Here is a 19200-nt window from a genome sequence, read left to right as displayed (position 1 = left end):
CCTACACCTGGCCTACAGGGCAAGGCTCCGTGGATTCGTCTATATACAGTATATACTTTGACACATGACGAGCTTGACAAATCTTTGACCAAATATGCCCTAAAAGGCACGGCAGGTTTGAAAGCGGTCAACATGTTGAAAACAGGGTTGTGCGTTCAATAACAAAATGAGGGACACAACCAGACAGCCGGTGGATGGAACCACGCGGCACGTCGGACAGATTCCCGGAAAAGCTTTGCCCCCGCGGCATTGTCTAAGAACCAGGAAGAGACGCCGGCAGACAGCGGCTTTCGGCCGCGCATGGGGAGTTCAGGTGTACCTGCATGTGCTGTGAGACAGCCCTCCCCTATCCACGAGGAGGAGCAGTGCACCAAAGCATTATGGGAAATGTAGTCCAGGAAGAAAGTGAGCCCAGTGTCCATGACATCATGAAGTTCATGGACACTTTGAAATACAAAAATATCTAAAAAACACGTATTAATAATGTAACCTTGCCGAGCCATGAGGCCCATAGGGAGCCTATCTCCTGTTTCTGTAGCGTGAGGCAGCTTGATGTACAAGTACACCCCCTGGACATGACGCTAGTAATGTCGCAGGGACTTACCCCCAATCCAAACCTTGATGCTGAGTGTCAAGCAGGGAGGCACTGGGTCCCATTTTTAGAGTCTTTGGTATGACCCGGCCGGGGATTGAACCCCGACCTCCCAGTCTCAGGGCAGACACTCTAACCACAAGGCCACTGAGCACCTAAAAACCCCCAAGTGTTTCTTGTCTCCCAAACATCATTAAAATAGGATCTGGTTGCAGAAGGGGTGAAGTGTCCCTTCAAGCTTCCCATCATCACACATTAAGGTCACTATATATAGAGATGAGAGCAGCGGGAGACGCCGTTGGTCCTTCCATTAGGGTCAAACCACACAAGGCATGAGGTCTTCATTAACCCACTGATTGTTCATCATCATCATTCTAGAATTATGTCCAAAGCTGCACTGGGGACATCTCTGTGGTGCAGAAAACATTATCCATGACGAGTCGCACACAGACATGCACACGTCTCACACACGCACGCACGCACGCACGCACTCATGCATGCATGCACGCAAGCGCGCACGCACACAGGACAGGACAAAGAGAGAGTCCTGTGCAGGCTGTGAGACAAACGAGCGTTATTTTAAGGCGCTCTTTATTGAGACTGTAAAAGCTGATGTCTGTGTTTGATTGTAGGAAGCCAGAGGCACGGGGTGGCAGAGAGAGAGAGACAGAGAGAGAGAGAGGATGCAGACCTGAGTTGAGCTAAGGTATGCTATAGGTCGTTGACTCGTTAAGGGCCACAAAGTACAACTCGTCCCAGCTGTCTGGGCTCTGACTGTATGGTAAAACTGCACTTATTAGAAGCACATACTTCTACAACCAAAACCTTTCTTTTCACATTCAACATGTGAGATCTAACTGGCTTTTGAATATTAATGTAGAGTTTCAGAGTGTCCATGTGCATGTACAGTAACGCCTCAGTCTAAACCACTCTCACACTGGTGAGTAAAAGTACAATATTTGGATCCGAGATGTAGTGGAGTAGAAGTAAAGGTATTGGACACTCGTGGAAATACTCGTACAAATACCTCAAAATGGTGCTTACTTTAAGTACAGTACTTGAGTTCATGTTCATAGTTACTCTCCACCACTGTGAAAGCCGCACAGCCAGAGAGCCTAACAGCGAAGGCCTCGTCCACATCCATCACTACACATCCCTCTGCCAAGTGTTACAGAATCAACACTTTACAGGTGGAAGGGCAGTCTGAGTCCCAGGTGAGCGCCACATCGCTACGCTTCGCATTCAGCTTTCTGAAAGGGAGCGAGCGATGCAACTGTGCACGTGAAAAGTAAGAGCTAGGATGAGCACGTATCCCGACCATACAGTAAAATAGGTGTCAAGAGAACTTAAACTAGAGAAAGGTATAATGTCTTCACACAGCAGTCGTTGATTTTTGAGGTTGTTGATTTTCTTTCTTCATAAATCAGTGCTGCTATTGAACACCCTTTACGTCGAAAATATAATTGAACCAATCAAATCGCTTGGGACGAAACCCTCAAACTCCACCAACTCTCTCCCTCTCATGGAAGTAACTGACAATATATAAAGTCACAAACCCAACTTTGATGAGGCAGTATTGCTTTGTTTTCAAAATTCTTCATTTCCTCAACAAAATAAAAAAAATATATAATAGAATTTCCCGAAAAATGAACATTTTGGAGTTAAGTGGCAGCAGAGATATAATGCTGTCCTGAAACTGGGGTTCGATCCCCGGCCGGGTCATACCAAAGACTGTAAAAATGGGACCCAATGCCTCCCTGCTTGGCAATCAGCATCAATGGGTTGGGGGATTGGGGGTCAAATCAACTATTGATTCCCGAGCGTGGCGCACGCTGCGACTCACCGCTCCAAGAGATGGGTAAAATGCGGAGAACAAATTTCACAGCCGTAACGTGTGTGACTGATCGTACGACTTCGACTTTGGGTGAAACGTTTTTCTGTTTCGGACAGCCTTCAGGACAATTTACTGTGTGAACGACACACAATCTTTCTTTCTGCAACCAGCTCATGCATATATAGTTAGTGGCCTTTTTTTGCAGTTGAAGATGCATAGTTTTCCAATCTGCATATAGTGTTTAATTTTTAATGTTTATGTTTTTTTTCCCCTGCACAAAGCTTTTCCATCGAACCGTAAATTAAACCTATAGCCATTACGCCAAGCCGCAGTGCATCGAATTCAAGACGTATTTCACGAGAAGGCATACTGTATCGTGCAGCAGCAGCAGCAGCTGTAGATCGATGCACAGTCAGCGTTTCATTTCAGTGCCCGCTCACACAAGTATAGACTCTATCATCGTAGTGGCAGGCGGCACAGAGTGCCAGATTATAGCTTTGTGACAGGAGGTTTTCTCCATAGTCATGTAATCAGAAACGTAAGGCTCACGTGACACACAAACATGACATTTATGTGCCATATATAAATTACACAGGCTGCCACTAAACACATGTGCGCAACTGCGCACTATGCACACATGCACTATGCACATGCACTATGCACATGCACCTGAGGGGCCTCATGACTCGGCAAGCCTTGCCTTCTCACTACTTATACGCACAGACACAGTAGTGGAAGTTTGCACTTTGTTTTAGGTACTTTCACTTGCGTATTTTCAATACTTTGTACTTTATACTTCACTCTGCGTTAGCGGACCACTTCATCACTTTACAACCTATCTTCATATAATTGGTCCTCACGAATGTTCATGATAAAACAGAACAAATTCTGTCTACTTGGTCTGTGTCTCACAGGACCTATACATGTATTGTATATGTATGTATATATATATATATATATATATATATATATATATAGAGAGAGAGAGAGAGAGGGAGAGAGAGAAAGAGAGAGAGAGAGAGAAGGCGCTTCCTCACAAAACACCACAAAAACATAAACTCCCAAACTCTCTCACGCACACACACACACACGCACACACACATACGCACACACGCACACACACACACACACACACACACACACACACACACACACACACACACACACACACACACACACACACACACACACACACACGCAAGCACACTAGCATCACACCCAAACCCTTCTTATAGTGGGACAATAAGAAGATGTGTAATTAAGGCATTCCTATATGGTTTTGGAACGTGGACAGGGACATTTTGTCACTGTGCACAGCGAGCACCGTGGCACACCAGAGAGGTGTTTAAAGGCAGCGCTCCCAGACAATAGCCAGCCTGCTGCTGTCAGCCCCTTTTTATTTTTTTTCCCCCTCGGCCGGGACGGACTGACCGAGCTGAAATATGACCTAGCTAGTCTCTGCCTTGCCAATGCCTTTCACTGTGTCGAGAGCTCTCTACTCCGAGTGGGAAAGAAAATAACTACCACACCACATGCCTGTGGCCCCCCAGCTGTGAGACTACAACCACAATTTACAAGTTAGGCATTTAGCAGACGCTCTTAATCCAGAGCAATTTACAGTAAGCACAACAACAACGCATGGTAAATCACATCAAATGTCAGCAAGAATCATAGAATCTAAGAGGAGAATATCTGTATTATGAAACTAGGATATGGAGTGCTATGTCTACATAAAACGTAGACATACATTTGTGTCTACAGTCCAGTTCTGTAGGTCTGTTCCTCGCTGACATCTATAGGCACCTTTCACATGTCTAAATGACCATAAGTTGAGCCTTTGCATACCTGAAGGTCGTCGAGGCTAGGGCAAGTGCTACGGCGAGTGCTAAGATAGAGTCTGAAGAGGTGGGTTTTCAGACTACAGTGGAAGATTGGGAGTGAGTCTGCAGTTCTGATTGCAATGGGAAGTTATCATTCCATAGTTTTGGAGAAGACTCTGTGGAGCGTTGTTCCTGCTTTTTGTTTTTTTTGTGAATGTTCTGCCAGCTTCCCTGACTGTGACCACTGCCTGTGGCCCCCAGCTAACTGACACTGTCTATAACACCACTGCCTGTGGCCCCCAGCTACCATACACTGTCTATAACACCACTGCCTGTGGCCCCCAGCTATGAGACACGATAACACCACTGCATGTGGCCCCCAGCTATGAGACACTATAACACCACTGTCTGTGGCCCCCAGCTATGAGACACTATAACACCACTGCCTGTGGCCCCCAGCTATGAGACACTATAACACCACTGCCTGTGGCCCCCAGCTATCAGACACTATAACACCACTGCCTGTGGCCCCCCAGCTATGAGACACTATAACACCACTGCCTGTGGCCCCCAGCTATGAGACACTATAACACCACTGCCTGTGGCCCCCAGCTACCATACACTGTCTATAACACCACTGCCTGTGGCCCCCAGCTATGAGACACGATAACACCACTGCATGTGGCCCCCAGCTATGAGACACTATAACACCACTGTCTGTGGCCCCCAGCTATGAGACACTATAACACCACTGCCTGTGGCCCCCAGCTATGAGACACTATAACACCACTGCCTGTGGCCCCCAGCTATCAGACACTATAACACCACTGCCTGTGGCCCCCCAGCTATGAGACACTATAACACCACTGCCTGTGGCCCCCAGCTATGAGACACTATAACACCACTGCCTGTGGCCCCCAGCTATCAGACACTATAACACCACTGCCTGTGGTCCCCAGCTATGAGACACTATAACACCACTGCCTGTGGCCCCCAGCTATGAGACACTATAACACCACTGCCTGTGGCCCCCAGCTACAAGGCACCAACCAAACGGACCTGCGACGGGAACGCACAAATTAAGAGGTGTGTGTGCGTGCGTGTGCGTGTGCGTGAGCGTGAGTGTGAGTGTGAGTGTGTGTGTGTGTGTGTGTGCGCGCGCATAAGGGAATGCATACAGCAGCTGTCTGGAAGCGTGCCAACAATTCATTGAAATATCAAGGCTCTGTGAAACATTTAGCCTTCTCCAAATCCGTGTTTTAATTACTGTAACTGTCATAGGAAAAAAACAACAACTAAAACGTCATGTCATCTTGTTTGACAGCTGCTGTTTCTGCGGCGCGACACGCGTGCGTGCACGTGTGTGTGTGTGTTTTCTGTTTCACTCTGTTTAGCCCCCAATCCACACAACATGGAACTGTTGTGTTGTTCCTGTTCTGTCCAGGTGGGGGCAGGAGAGTGTTCTAACCCAGTGTGTGCCCATCTGACCCAGAGCCCAGACTGGAGGTGGAGTTATTTTATATTATAATATAATATTATTATATTATAGTGTCTCCTCTCCACTCCAAACTCAATTATACAGCCATGCAGTACAGAGGGATATGTTGTGGACAACCTGCTCATTCATTGGTCAATGAAATAGACTTGACTGGAGAGACAAGACACCAAATATATTCTCACGCACACACTATTTATTTAGCACAGCACACATGCACCCATTCACACATGCAATTGCTTGCATGCACACACTCAGTATCTCTCTCGTTCTCTAGCACACTCAAACATGCATGTACACAGGTGCAGGTGTGCATAGGCAGTAGGCACCCGCACGCACCCACACACCCACACACACCCACACACACACACACACACACACACACACACACACACACACACTCTTCAAGCATGAGGTTAATGGAACCCCAGGAAAGGCTTGTTGTTTTGGTCGGAGCACGGGGCCTCGGTGACAGACGAACTCCCTTGGGGGTCCCTGGGGGTCTGTGTGAACCACGCCCCCTCCCTTGGGGGTCCCTGGGGGGGGGGGGGGGGGGGGTCTGTGTGAATGTGACACCTCCTCCTGATCCACACTCCCTAGTGGGCTCTGGAAACTGTGAGAAGTGACCCCTGCCCTCTCAACACACCACACCCACACACAACACCCCCCCCCCCCCCAGTCTATTAAAACTAAGTACTTGATAATTCAAGTGGTTCAAGTTTATTTTTTCCAACATTTTTCTAAAGGTGCGTTCAGACTTGGATGGTTAGAGCGGCGCAGATTACATACAAAGTCAATGTAAAGACGAGAAGTTGTGCGAACGGATATACGGATATATATAATCAAACAAGTAATCCCACTACCAGAATCAGAATATAGGGTCGACGTGGTGTCTGTTTGCTAGGATCGAGTTTACCGGCACTCCACTCGCCTCTCAACTTGCCCAGTGATGTACTGTAAACAAGTTTTCAATGGAATGGGTCCCAGGACCCAGGGGTGGTCTTTTAGATGGGTCCCACTCCTAGGGACACTTTATGAGTCCTACTTCAACAACGTTAGAGTACAGTACTGTGTACAGTATTGCATCCCAGGACCCCCGGAGGGTGACATGATTGGGTCCTTTCTCAATTTAGTGAGACTAACAGGATGCAGGCTAGCTTGCCCACTCTACACGACGTCATCAAACAGCGACGCGCACCTATATGGTAACATCATTCTACAGGCCACAGGTGTCACTTTTTTCATTATTTATTTACTTACATTATTTACTAAGGGGAGGGGGAGCGGGTGGGCTCAGTCCGTAGAGCAGTAGAACATGTTGGACTCGGGGAGAACTCGGGGAGGTCTCATCTCTGGCTGCATTCAGGCTGAGCTGTTTTCACAACTTATTTACACAGTGAGCTCTGAGCCAGGCCCGGGTGTCAGTGCTAGCGCCCCCCACCGTCACGCACGCACGCACGCATGCATTCACGCACGCACGTACGCACGCATGCACACCAACACACACACACACGCACGCCAACACACACACACACACACGTGCTCACGCACGTGCTGACCACAAAACCAAACAACACGCAACCGAGTTCAGCCCACTGCAGTCATAAATCAAAGTGTGCGTGTGCACACACACACACACACACACACACACACACACACACACACACACACACACACACACAGCTACAGGCAGGACTACCTCACCCTGCAGCTACTCTCTCTGTCCGGGTTGCATGCACAGGGAAATCTTTGAGAGTAAAAATGGACCCTTATGGGGTTCACTTTTCACACTCAAGAGTTAAACGAACACTCCGGATTTTACTGTGTAGTCTTATTTTAATTTCCATCACTCGCTCCCCCTTCCCCCCCACCCCACCCGCTCCCCCATACATGTCATTATCCAACCCCCCCCCCCCCCCCCCCCCCCCACCCCACCCGGTGAACGTCACAGCAATTTGCCTCTGCGACTGAGGGTGGACTAATCTGCATTTGCTGGAAACATAAAAAACTGCTGTGGGAACACTTTTTTTTGGCCTGCTGTCACAGTTAACTTACAGCAAAAGTGAAAGCAGTACACGATCGCACACACACACACACACACACACACACACACACACACACACGCACACACACACACACACACACACACACATGCGCACACACACACGTAGGGCTGAACAATGACACTTTAATAATAATATTGCAATTCAATCCGTGATTCAAGTCCAGCTTCAGTTCTGTTTAGTCATTACATGAACTAACAGTCACAACATTAAATGTATACAGTGAACATGGATTGATATTCCGCTGCTGTTGCATGTTTAGCCCATCGACTACAAAAATGATGGAAACCAACCGCTTCTTGGGAATGTAAATGAAACCGGAAAATAGTGAGCTAGACTTGCAAAAACATATTTTAGTGGGTGAAATTAATATTGTGTTTAACTCATGGACCGACAATTTTTATGCAATGACGGTGGTTTGGAAATTGCAATAGTTATATTATTCAATGAATTGTTCAGTCTACAGAAACATCTAACAGTATAGAAGTTCTCTCTTCTATACTGTATCACTTCCCGTAACTTAATAGACATTTAACTAACGGCATATCAGGAGGCTTTGCCACTGAAGGACGCCATTTATCATTTATTATCACGGCCACAGACACGTCTTTTTGCAGTGATGGAGGTAGACGACACACTTAAGTCACTCCAAGCCCTGGAATCCTCACGTCTACCTCCTTTCTTTTCGAAAGCCTGAACAAAAGCTAAAATAAACCAGAACAGCTGTTGCCGCGACTCGCTGTAGGGCCTCCATTTTTAGACTTGTGGAAAGCAGTGCATTCTAGGGGCAGGCCATTGTTATGTAGACACCAAGCTAAACACAAAGCAGAATGGAGAGATTTCGATTTGATTTAAAGCGGCAATTTGTTAGTTTCACGTCCGACAGCAGTGGTTCTCAAACTTTATCATGTCAAGGACCCCCACAGTGGCACTTACTATAGCACACAGACCCCCATTTAAAAAGATATGCCCGGGACCCCTTATAAGAGAAGATTTGTTTTATATCACTCCTCTGAGGGGAGATAAGCTTCAGGCAGAAGCCGTAGAACTAGCTGTCAACCAGGAGTTGTCCTACCCGATAACACCAGGGTCTCAATGCCTCAATGGTAGAGTTAGACCACCTCCAACCACTGCAGTTGTGCTATAATTATGTTGTATTGACACACAAAACAAAAAAAATAAGTTTTAGACGTTAAAATAAGTCCCGGACTGTAGCTTTAGCCAAAACAAACAAACTGTGTCTCTGGTGTGTCCCCAGACAGAGCAGTCTGTTGTGTTGTGACTGAGACTTTGTCTAATGTTTAAGCATGAAGCCTTATCGTACGAGATCTTCCCCGTCTGGCCCAGAAGCAGCTCCACATGAGCTGCTAACATTTCCCACGTGTCTGGTTAACGCAGGAAGTGACACATGCTAGCTATTCAACCTACCGTAGTCACAACAACCGTGGAACCCAGACGCAATGTTAGTAGCTCTTCTTTCAAAGACTTTTTCACAAATGTAAGTATTTTCATGAATAAAGCAATTGAGACATAAGAGGCGGGCCGTTGCGACTTAAGCGCTGCACAATTAAACAACGTGGAGCCATTGTTTTCAGAAGCAACGCTAAAGCCATTGAGAAAACAATAAAATAAACGAGACCCGCAGTGATGTCACCGGCCATGTTAGTTTCACAACAACATTGTATAACTGGGCCAAAGAAGTGGCGGGCGGCAAATGAAATAATTGACTTTAATAACTTTGCATCACCAGCGGCCAATAATTATTTAGGCTAATTATAATTATAACAATTTAAGTGATATTAAACTTCTTAACAACCTGAAGCCTATTATACTTCATTGGCCGCCAACTGGGGTCTATACTTATAAGCCTGCTCCATTTTCCCCTCGACATCAAATAGTTTCACCAAAAACAGCTGTTTTACGAGGCAAGCTCACACGTTTCGCGCTCGTAGATTGGCTATTGGTCACACAGAATATTCACCCCAGAAAAGAGAGATTAGAAACTCGCACAAAAACAGTTTAAACACATGTTTATGTCATGTCTTATTCCCTTCCTCATCTGCCAGAGCGCCTCCTGTGCATCTCCCCCCTGGCCTGCACTCCTACCTAATCCCCCCCAATTTTTCCTTCAATATCTTAACCTCAACTCGCCCCCTTCAAGTCATCTTTTCCATTAGGCTCCCTCTCCCCAACCCTCCCCCCCCGCCCTCCCCTCTCTCCCCCCCCCCTCCCCTCCCCTCCCCCGTCCCGGCGCGGTGCGAGGCCTGGGGCTAGCGGCGGCGTAGGCCTATCAGCACATGCTGCAGAAACAGCCCGATGATGTCATGTGACATGGCCGCCGTTCAAGGGCTGACATCAGTGGAGAGAGAATTCCTCATTCTTTCCACCGGTCTGGCTCACCTATATATATCCATGACTACTACAACCTCCATTCTCTCCTACAGTACCTCTGGCTCACCTATATATCCATGACTACTACAACCTCCATTCTCTCCTACAGTACCTCTGGCTCACCTATATATCCATGACTACTACAACCTCCATTCTCTCCTACAGTACCTCTGGCTCACCTATATATCCATGACTACTACAACCTCCATTCTCTCCTACAGTACCTCTGCTCGGGGCTCTGACTGTAGCTCACTGCTATCATTCACCCAAAAATAAATACTTGATCTTCTTCTTTCTTCTTTTCCTTTCGGCTTTTCCCTTCAGGGGTCGCCACAGCCAATCATCTCACGCGGTCCTCTGCCTCCTCTTCTCTCACACCTACTATAACTTCATGTCCTCTTTCACTATATTATATCCATAAATCTTCTCTTTGGTCTTCCTCTAGGCCTAAGCCTGCTTGGCAGTTCCAACCTCTTCCACCGATATACTCCCTATCCCTCCTCTGTACGTGTCTAAACCATCTCAGTCTGGCCTCTCTGGCTTTATCTCCAAACAATCTGACATGCACTGTCAATCTGATGTACTCCTTCCTGATCCTATCCATCCTCGTTACTCCCAGAGAGAACCTCAACATTTTAGTCTCTGCTACCTCCAACTCTGCTTCCTGTCTGTAGCTGTCTGTCTCTAAACCATACAACATACAGGTAGATGTCTGTCTCTAAACCATACAACATACAGGTAGCTGTCTGTCTCTAAACCATACAACATAGCTGTCTGTCTCTAAACCATTCAACATACGTATCTGTCTGTCTCTAAACCATTCAACATACAGGTAGCTGTCTGTCTCTAAACCATACAACATAGCTGTCTGTCTATAAACCATACAACATAGCTGGTCTCACCACCGTCTTGTACACTTTCCCATCACACATCAACACCCGACACTTTTCTCCACCCATTCCAACCTGCTTGCACTCGTTTCTTCACCTCTTTTCCACACTCTCCATTGCTCTGAAATAATAGTTTAGAAATAATACCAAAAATGGAAATGGTTGGGGAAATTGGAATTGGGTACAGTTGTAACTCAAGGCCAGAGGGTTGAGGTGGCCAACACTTCAGATTTGACTGTGCAGAAACGTAGAAGCGTGGCACTGTAAGTAAGTAAGTATACACCAGACGGCACCTCACCCCTCCTTCCATCTGAAACGCTCCCCTGCCATCTATCTCCAGCGTCCCCTGCCTCACTCCTCACCTCCATTCAGTCCCCGGGTTGCGTGCAGATCACCTCTCAGAGAGGGTGAGCTGCACATCTGTCCGTCTGTGTTTGCTCAGAGCCACAGCCACAGCAGCCGTTCATTTCACATGATGGTGTTTCCAGTCTGCATGGGGAGGGATCGGTGGGCCCCTAAATTATCCAAGGTTTTTCTTGGCAACGTTGGCTTGGGAAACGACGCGCAACGGTAAGCATGCAGTGGTGCCAGCCAGCCTGCCAGGCAGGCAGTGTTCATTTCCTCGACTAAAACTTAAGACAAAAAATGTTCGTCGACAAACACTAAATGGAGACTAAATGAAAACTAGCCCATGATGACTAAAACTATAACAAATTAAAAACTAGCCTAAAATGTTAGGAAGAAACTAATGGACAAGAGATCCAGTATAAGTCATTTTACACTTGGTTGCATGCTGACAAGTAGCAGATCTACAAGCTCACAACGTGTCGCAGGGCGATGCGTTGTGAGCTTTAGATCTCCTATATTTTCAAACAATCTGACATGCGCTGTCAATCTGATGTACTCGTTCCTGATCCTATCCATCCTTGTTACTCCCAGAGAGAACCTCAGCATTTTAGTCGACTAAATCAACCGTAGATTTAGTCGAATAAAATGAAATGAAACTAGACTAACACTAAAACATTCCAGGTCACTAAAATGTGACTAAAACTAAGTGAAAACTATTACATTATTAAACTATTGCTGCCAAAAACAACACTGCTGCCAGGCTATAGGCAGGCAGGCCCTCCTGTCTCCCGAAAAAAAAAAAAGATTATACACAAACACACGCTTCTCGACGCCCGCGGGCGCGTACGCAATTATGAAGAGGCAGACGAGGGCCGTCAGCTGGGACTACAGTAGTCTACAGTAGACTACAGTAGTCTACAGTAGACTACAGTAGACTACAGTAGTCTACAGTAGACTACAGTAGTCTCCCAAACAATGGGTCGGGCCTCATTTGTGGATCGTTGATGGACCCAAAATATATACTGTTAGTATATGTACTGTATAAATATATACTGTTAGTATATGTACTGTATATATATATACTGTTAGTATATGTACTGTATATATATATATTTTTTTTTTATCGTTTGTTTGTTCATGAAACAAAAAAGGATTACGATTATTTAGAATAATACATAAACAAATCTTAACGAATTCCAAAAATAGCCGATCTACAAACTCAGAACACATGGCATCACGACACATTTTGTGCTTGTAGACATACAGTATGAGGATTCCACCAGACAGCGATGTATTTATATGATTTCATTTGGAGCTCATCAGCGTCATCAAATTGTCAAACTGGCACCTATGACGACTGTAATTACAATTCATAATCGTAAAATAGACAGACCAGTTCAGAACAGAGCCGAAAAACAACTTTAGATGTAATCTACACATTACGGCACTCATAAGGAAATAGACACGCTCTTTCTAGAACCACAATAACCATGTCAGAAACCAAACCACAAACCACTCGGGGTATGAGTGCTAAAACTAAGTGCTACCTTCGCATGCACGTAGCCTACTGTACATGAAGGTACAGTAGCACAGGGGCATAATTTATAAGCAAATAAAAGACATCAATGTAACCCCTCTGTTCCTCAGTGTTCATTTAGAATATTAAATCAACACAATGGGTTTTTACAGTGGACGGACCATGCACACCTCCAAGATGGGACGATCTTTCCCAAGAAGAAGGATTCTTTCCGTCTTCTCCTCTGTGTTGACGCGTATAGGCTATGTGTGATATTTTAGATATTTTTTCCTTTTCATGAATCTCTCTATAACAGCCGGTCCTGTTTCCCAGACCAGTTCACAATCATCTTTGTTCCATTCACTGTTTTTCTCCCTGGCCTCTTGCCTTCAACAAGCCCTTTATTCCCCTCTCTGTGGGGCCCGAAACCTTGTATCTCCATGTCACGTATTTTATTAGGGATAAAAATGTTTAGAATATCAATTTTGCCGATAGTCGATAACGATACCGATATATGATATTGTTTTTATTTCCCCCTTTTTGTGCCAGGGAAATAAATACATCTCGATACAAGGAATAAATGTTCAGAATCTACAGCTTGGTAGACTACAGATAACCAACACACCAACACAGGCAACGCAAAATATATGCTTATCAACAACAACAGATAAACATCGGCTACTGTCATCGGTTAGTGTAGTGTTTTATTTGCCGATTCCGATAATGGATAGCAATCGCGTGGCCGATACATCGGTGCATCACTACTTTGTACGTATTATTTTCCTTTGTCTTTGTTGTATGAGAGTGTCGTGCAAAAGCAGCAAAGTACTAATCCACAAGCTCTCGGCGTGTTGCATCGCATTGTTTTGAAACGTTAGGAAAATAGAGATAACATATTTAACCAATTAAAAGCATTAATAAAGCGTGTGACTAGATAATAACTACATTGGGACACATGTTTGGTCTTTGCATTTTCTTCAAAGTAATGGTTTTGTACATACACCCCGTTTCTACCCCGAGAATAACAATTATGCCAATTGTTTTGCAAAGGACTTCAGCTAGACGTTTACAGGCTCTCTTGGCTCAATTGAAATAAAATGGCCTGGCTACTGAAATCAAATATGTGTTTTCTTGCTCACCACCCATTTTGGCAGTAGCTGCATTTGGCAAAAGTAAACACAGGAATCAGACTAAACTATGGAGGGGAGTGCAAGGAGAAAGGGAGCAGCGGCCGGGCCTGAGCATAATTTGGAAAGTATGTGGCATATTTTCCATTTTCTGCTGGAGTGCTGGAGCTTTGTCCTCTTCTCCCAACTGGCAGACGCACAGCAGGAGGAGAGCATTAAACATCTCTCTGCACAAAATGTCTGCTCGTTCCCACGGTAACAAGCTGCCTGTATAATTGCTGGATATCAGTAGGTGTGAAATAAATGCGTCAAGTACTTTATACATGAGTACAACTCCAAGGCACTTTGACCCTTTTACCTTCATATTGATGCTTATCTACTTACGTACTCGTACTACGTACTCCACTACAACTCAAGATTTATTTTGTTTACGATAAAGAAAAATCACACTCGTGTGATTTGAATCATCATCATACATCACATTCCGTGCTCAGCCGATCAAATTATCTGGGTACACTTGGTACAAACAGACGCACAAAGCTGGGCATAGGAGGGGCTAGCGCTCCTCAACCGTCCGTCTATCCATCCATCCATCCATCCATCTTCAACCGATTATCCGTAGTCAGGTCGCGGGCACAACAGCTCCACCAGAGAGCTCCAAAAATCCTCCAAATCCAATCCTCCAAAATCCTCCAAAATTCTAAATAGCAGAACTACAAGGCCACACGTGTTCCCCATCCCCAGAATAGGGAGGCTATAGGGTTCAAGTGGTTCATGTAAACCAAAGATGTGGCGCCCCCCTCCCCTTTCCCCTGTAGTAACCCTGAAGACCCCCTTTACACGCATGCTTTAATCGCATGCTTTAAAGAGTTTCCCAGCTCTGTCACCTCCTAGTGTACTATAGTCTAGTACACAACAAGCCAGGAGAAGAACAACAACAGTGTGAGGAGAATCAGAAACGTCAATGAAGTTCAATGAAGCACCACTCTGTGATGATGTCAGCTGCTGCGGAGCAGATTTACTGGTTGCCATTAACAGCACAGCAGGGAGAGAGTCAGCTATTAACACACACACTTTTTCCCCCCCCACACACACACACACACACACACACACACACACACACACACACACACACACACACACACACACACACACACACACACACACACACACACACACACACTCAGCAAAAAAAGAACATCTTTAAAACATAAACTTGGGGATTCATTTTTCATGTACTTTTTAAAGCCACAGTCCTCCTGACAATCGCGACTCTTTCAACATTGGGCATTCAAACCGGCGTGGGGGAAGCCATACCTCCACCACCACCACCCAATCAAGAGGGAACCGTCCTCTCCAACAAGGGGAAGCCATACCTCCACCACCACCCCCCATTCAAGAGGGAACCGTCCTCTCCAACAAGGGGAAGCCATACCTCCACCACCACCCCCCCCATTCAAGAGGGAACCATCCTCTCCAACAAGGGGAAGCCATATACCTCCACCACCACCACCCTATCAAGAGGGAACCGTCCTCTCCAACAAGGGGAAGCCATATACCTCCACCACCACCACCCTATCAAGAGGGAACCGTCCTCTCCAACAAGGGGAAGCCATATACCTCCACCACCACCACCCTATCAAGAGGGAACCGTCCTCTCCAACAAGGGGAAGCCATACCTCCACCACCACCACCCTATCAAGAGGGAACCGTCCTCTCCAACAAGGGGAAGCCATATACCTCCACCATCACCACCCTATCAAGAGGGAACCGTCCTCTCCAACAAGGGGAAGCCATACCTCCACCACCACCACCCTATCAAGAGGGAACCGTCCTCTCCAACAAGGGGAAGCCATACCTCCACCACCACAACCCATTGAAGAGGGAACCGTCCTCTCCAACAAGGGGAAGCCATACCTCCACCACCACCACCACCCATGCAAGAGGGAACCGTCCCCTCCAACAAGGGGAGATGTTGGGCTTATGAGCATCAGGCAGTGAGTGCTACTTGTCAAAATGTCTCAATGGAAGAGCAGGGAGACCGCCTCCTACCATATAGATGTACTAGTTAATATATTGTATTAACATATTACTCTACCATACTGCTGTACTTAGCTAGTTATATTGTATATACCGGTAGTAAGGGCATTTTATCAGTTATTTGACCAATCTGGGAACTAAATCGTTACCAAGAAATTTCTTCACCAAGTTCATAGCGCGGCACCAAGTGCCGGTTTTTCAGAAAACTGTCAAGATTAGGATGACATTTTGTAGAATTGGTTAACATACTCTACCATACATTGCAATAAAGTTGTGTTCAATCATATGTTCCAGATTGCAGCTTTATAGGCAGCGGTTACGAAACAACACATTTATGTCCCATCATATATCTAACAGTGCCTCCTATGGATAGCAGGCCCAAGGTGAGGATTCCAGGGAGAGTGATGTCATTATTCTTCCACGGCTGTGAGCATCACGGAGGTCAAAGGGTGATCTGGTTCGTGTTAGTGTTCGTTTAAAGATGGGGTGCTGTGATGTTGTAATGCTGTATTTTACAGTTAACTTTACTCTAATAGACCCCCAGTTGTGGCTACAAACTGGGGGTCAAATTATGTCTTCACCTGTGTATTTTTGGTTTCTTCCCGAAAGCTGAAAGCCTTTGAGTCAAAAGGCCCAATCGAAATACACCGCTTTAGTGACACACTAAAATCAGCCCCTCCCCTTATTATCATACAGTAAGAGCTGTGGGCGAGGCTTACGCTCAGGTGGGTGGTGCTAAGGTGAAAACCAGGTATACTTAATGAACTGGTGGGTGTGGCGAAGTCCTGTGGCCACATAAAAACGTAATTTTAACAGTTTCTGTATACCCTTTCTTTGAAAACAATCTTCCTCCTAGTATAATCATAATACCTGACGATCATGTTTTAGGAGGGGAATCATGGCACTCCGTCTTTAACTTCTGAGAGTGTACAATGGATCCATTTGGTTCCAATTGTATGCACTGTATAAGCACAACTCTGACAAGACTAACACTATTCCACCATACATACTGCACATGTGTGCCTGTGTGTTTGTCTGTTTACGACGTGTGCTTGAACATATGCGTGTGTTTGTGCATGTGTTTATGTGCATGTGCGTGTGTGTGTGTGTGTGTGTGTGTGTGTGTGTGTGTGTGCATCTGCGAGCAACGCAACCCCCCCCAACAACAACAGCGACACAATAAGTCATTCGGCAGAGTGTTTTCTTCTCGTCCCTCGCATGCGGGTTGAAAAAGGGAGCGTATTTCATGTTGACATGTGCCTGTCGGGCATGTGTTTGGTGTTTAATAATCCCTGAGGGCGCCTGGATGACACTGAGCTCGCCTCACACATCAATCTCAAAGCTTTTGTGAAGGCAAAGAATGGCCTGAGGGACACCCTCAGTGTGCACTAATGAGAACATCTCCACCGTCTTTCACCAGCATGTGCCTAATGCCCCTTTATTATAATGAACAAAGGCAAGATAATAGCCGCACTGCATGCACGGGCAACATACTGTACATGCATACAGTATTTGAGTAAATGTACAGTACATTAATGCTGCCCACGACTGTAATAGCATCTTCAGTTAAAGAGAGAGAGAGGGCTACAGTATATACAGTATAGGTGAAAACATATCACTTATAACGACAGGACCAGGACTTTTAACATTCCGTCTGCAATATTCACCAAACAACAAATCGTCTATTTATCACTCGCAGTCTGATATTTCTGCATAACAGACGACCATTGTTCTGCCTTTGTTTACGTTGCTATGGAAAACATCTATTAGCAACGTTGATGGAATCTTGTACACTAATGATTATGATGACACATTTTTTAAATAAACATCTCATGTCAAATTTGAAATGCAGTGAGTCGGTCGTCATTGCAGAATAAAACCAGATAGCGTGATGCAGGTCAGGACACAGACACACGGTTCTGTCCCTCGCCTTTAGGGGACACACGAAGGAACCCAGTACTGACCTCAAAGACTTCCTCATCAAGTATTCTGGTTCCAAACACTACAATCCCTTTGGTGTCGATGATGGGGTGGGGGCTTCGGAGCAGCTTCATGGTGCTCTTCTTCTTACAGTCCAGGATGAGTGTGATGGTCTGCTTGTGTACGCTGATGGCCACTCGATGCCACCTGGGAAGAGGACGCACGGTAGGTGAGTTCACGGGCGGGTACACACACACACACACACACACACACACACACACACACACACACGTGTGTTCTAAAAAACTAGAGGAATTCATGTCATAACAAAAAACATGACAAGATGAAAACTGTATAAAACAAGTTCATCTCATTTATTTATTTATTTTTATTTTTATCGCACGATTTTGTAACTCAATATTCACCCCTGTGTCAATTATCTAATGTGATCCTGGGCTCTACACACCCTCCACCAACCTAGTCCCCATATATGGGGGACATGGGGAGAGTAACGGACTTGAACTCATGCTTCCTTCATGCCTGAGTGTCCAAGTTGCTCCTTTACACCTGACAGGGGGGAGTTTCCCTGGTTGGACGTAGCGCGTGGAAGGAACACGTTGTTCCGACCAGTTCCTTTCCCCTCCATCAGGCGCCCCGGCAGGCCAGGGGGAGGCAGTTTAGAGAACTGGATTACTGCATGTTTTTTGTGAGGGTACCTACCCTAGGGGACACAGGGAGAACATGCAAACTCCACACAGAAAGGCCCTTTCGCCAACCCCGCCTCAGGTATGGGCACTGATGACGTGGAGGAGGAAACACGCCGCCAGCACCCACAGCGTCCCCAGCGGGAATCGAACCCAGGACCTTCTAGCTGTGAGGCGACATCTCATCTATTTTGATGCATAGGAAGGAGTGCATATCTCCCCAAGTTCAAATACTTTCTACTATAGGATGATGGGGTTCAAAGGTCTGACAAGTTCAAAAGTCATACAAGGAATAAGGATGCGACCCGCTGTGAGCTTGTAGAGGTGCCATTTTCAGCGGGCAAGACTGATGTGACGATAAAACAGAGCATAAATAAGTGCTTACGACATCACAGAGAAAGAATGGCAGCGGAATGAATTAGCTCCTACAAAGTTATCGTCTGCCATTAAAAAAAAACCC

General features: G+C 45.9%; 1 protein-coding gene across 2 annotated transcripts in view; it reads right to left on the bottom strand.

The window, feature by feature from the left end:
- col5a1 (procollagen, type V, alpha 1) overlaps positions 1 to 19200 on the bottom strand; it is a 155929-nt gene that overhangs the window by 86342 nt on the left and 50387 nt on the right. For both annotated transcript variants that reach the window (XM_080756680.1, XM_080756679.1), the window contains exon 4: positions 18081 to 18243. In XM_080756680.1, the coding sequence (XP_080612806.1) occupies positions 18081 to 18243 (163 nt within the window). The remainder of the gene's footprint in view (positions 1 to 18080; positions 18244 to 19200) is intronic.

The sequence above is a fragment of the Protomyctophum bolini genome, assembly GCF_963924005.1.
Source record: "Protomyctophum bolini genome assembly, chromosome: 22".
Taxonomy (NCBI): domain Eukaryota; kingdom Metazoa; phylum Chordata; class Actinopteri; order Myctophiformes; family Myctophidae; genus Protomyctophum; species Protomyctophum bolini.
This window is presented reverse-complemented; position numbering and strand designations above follow the sequence as displayed.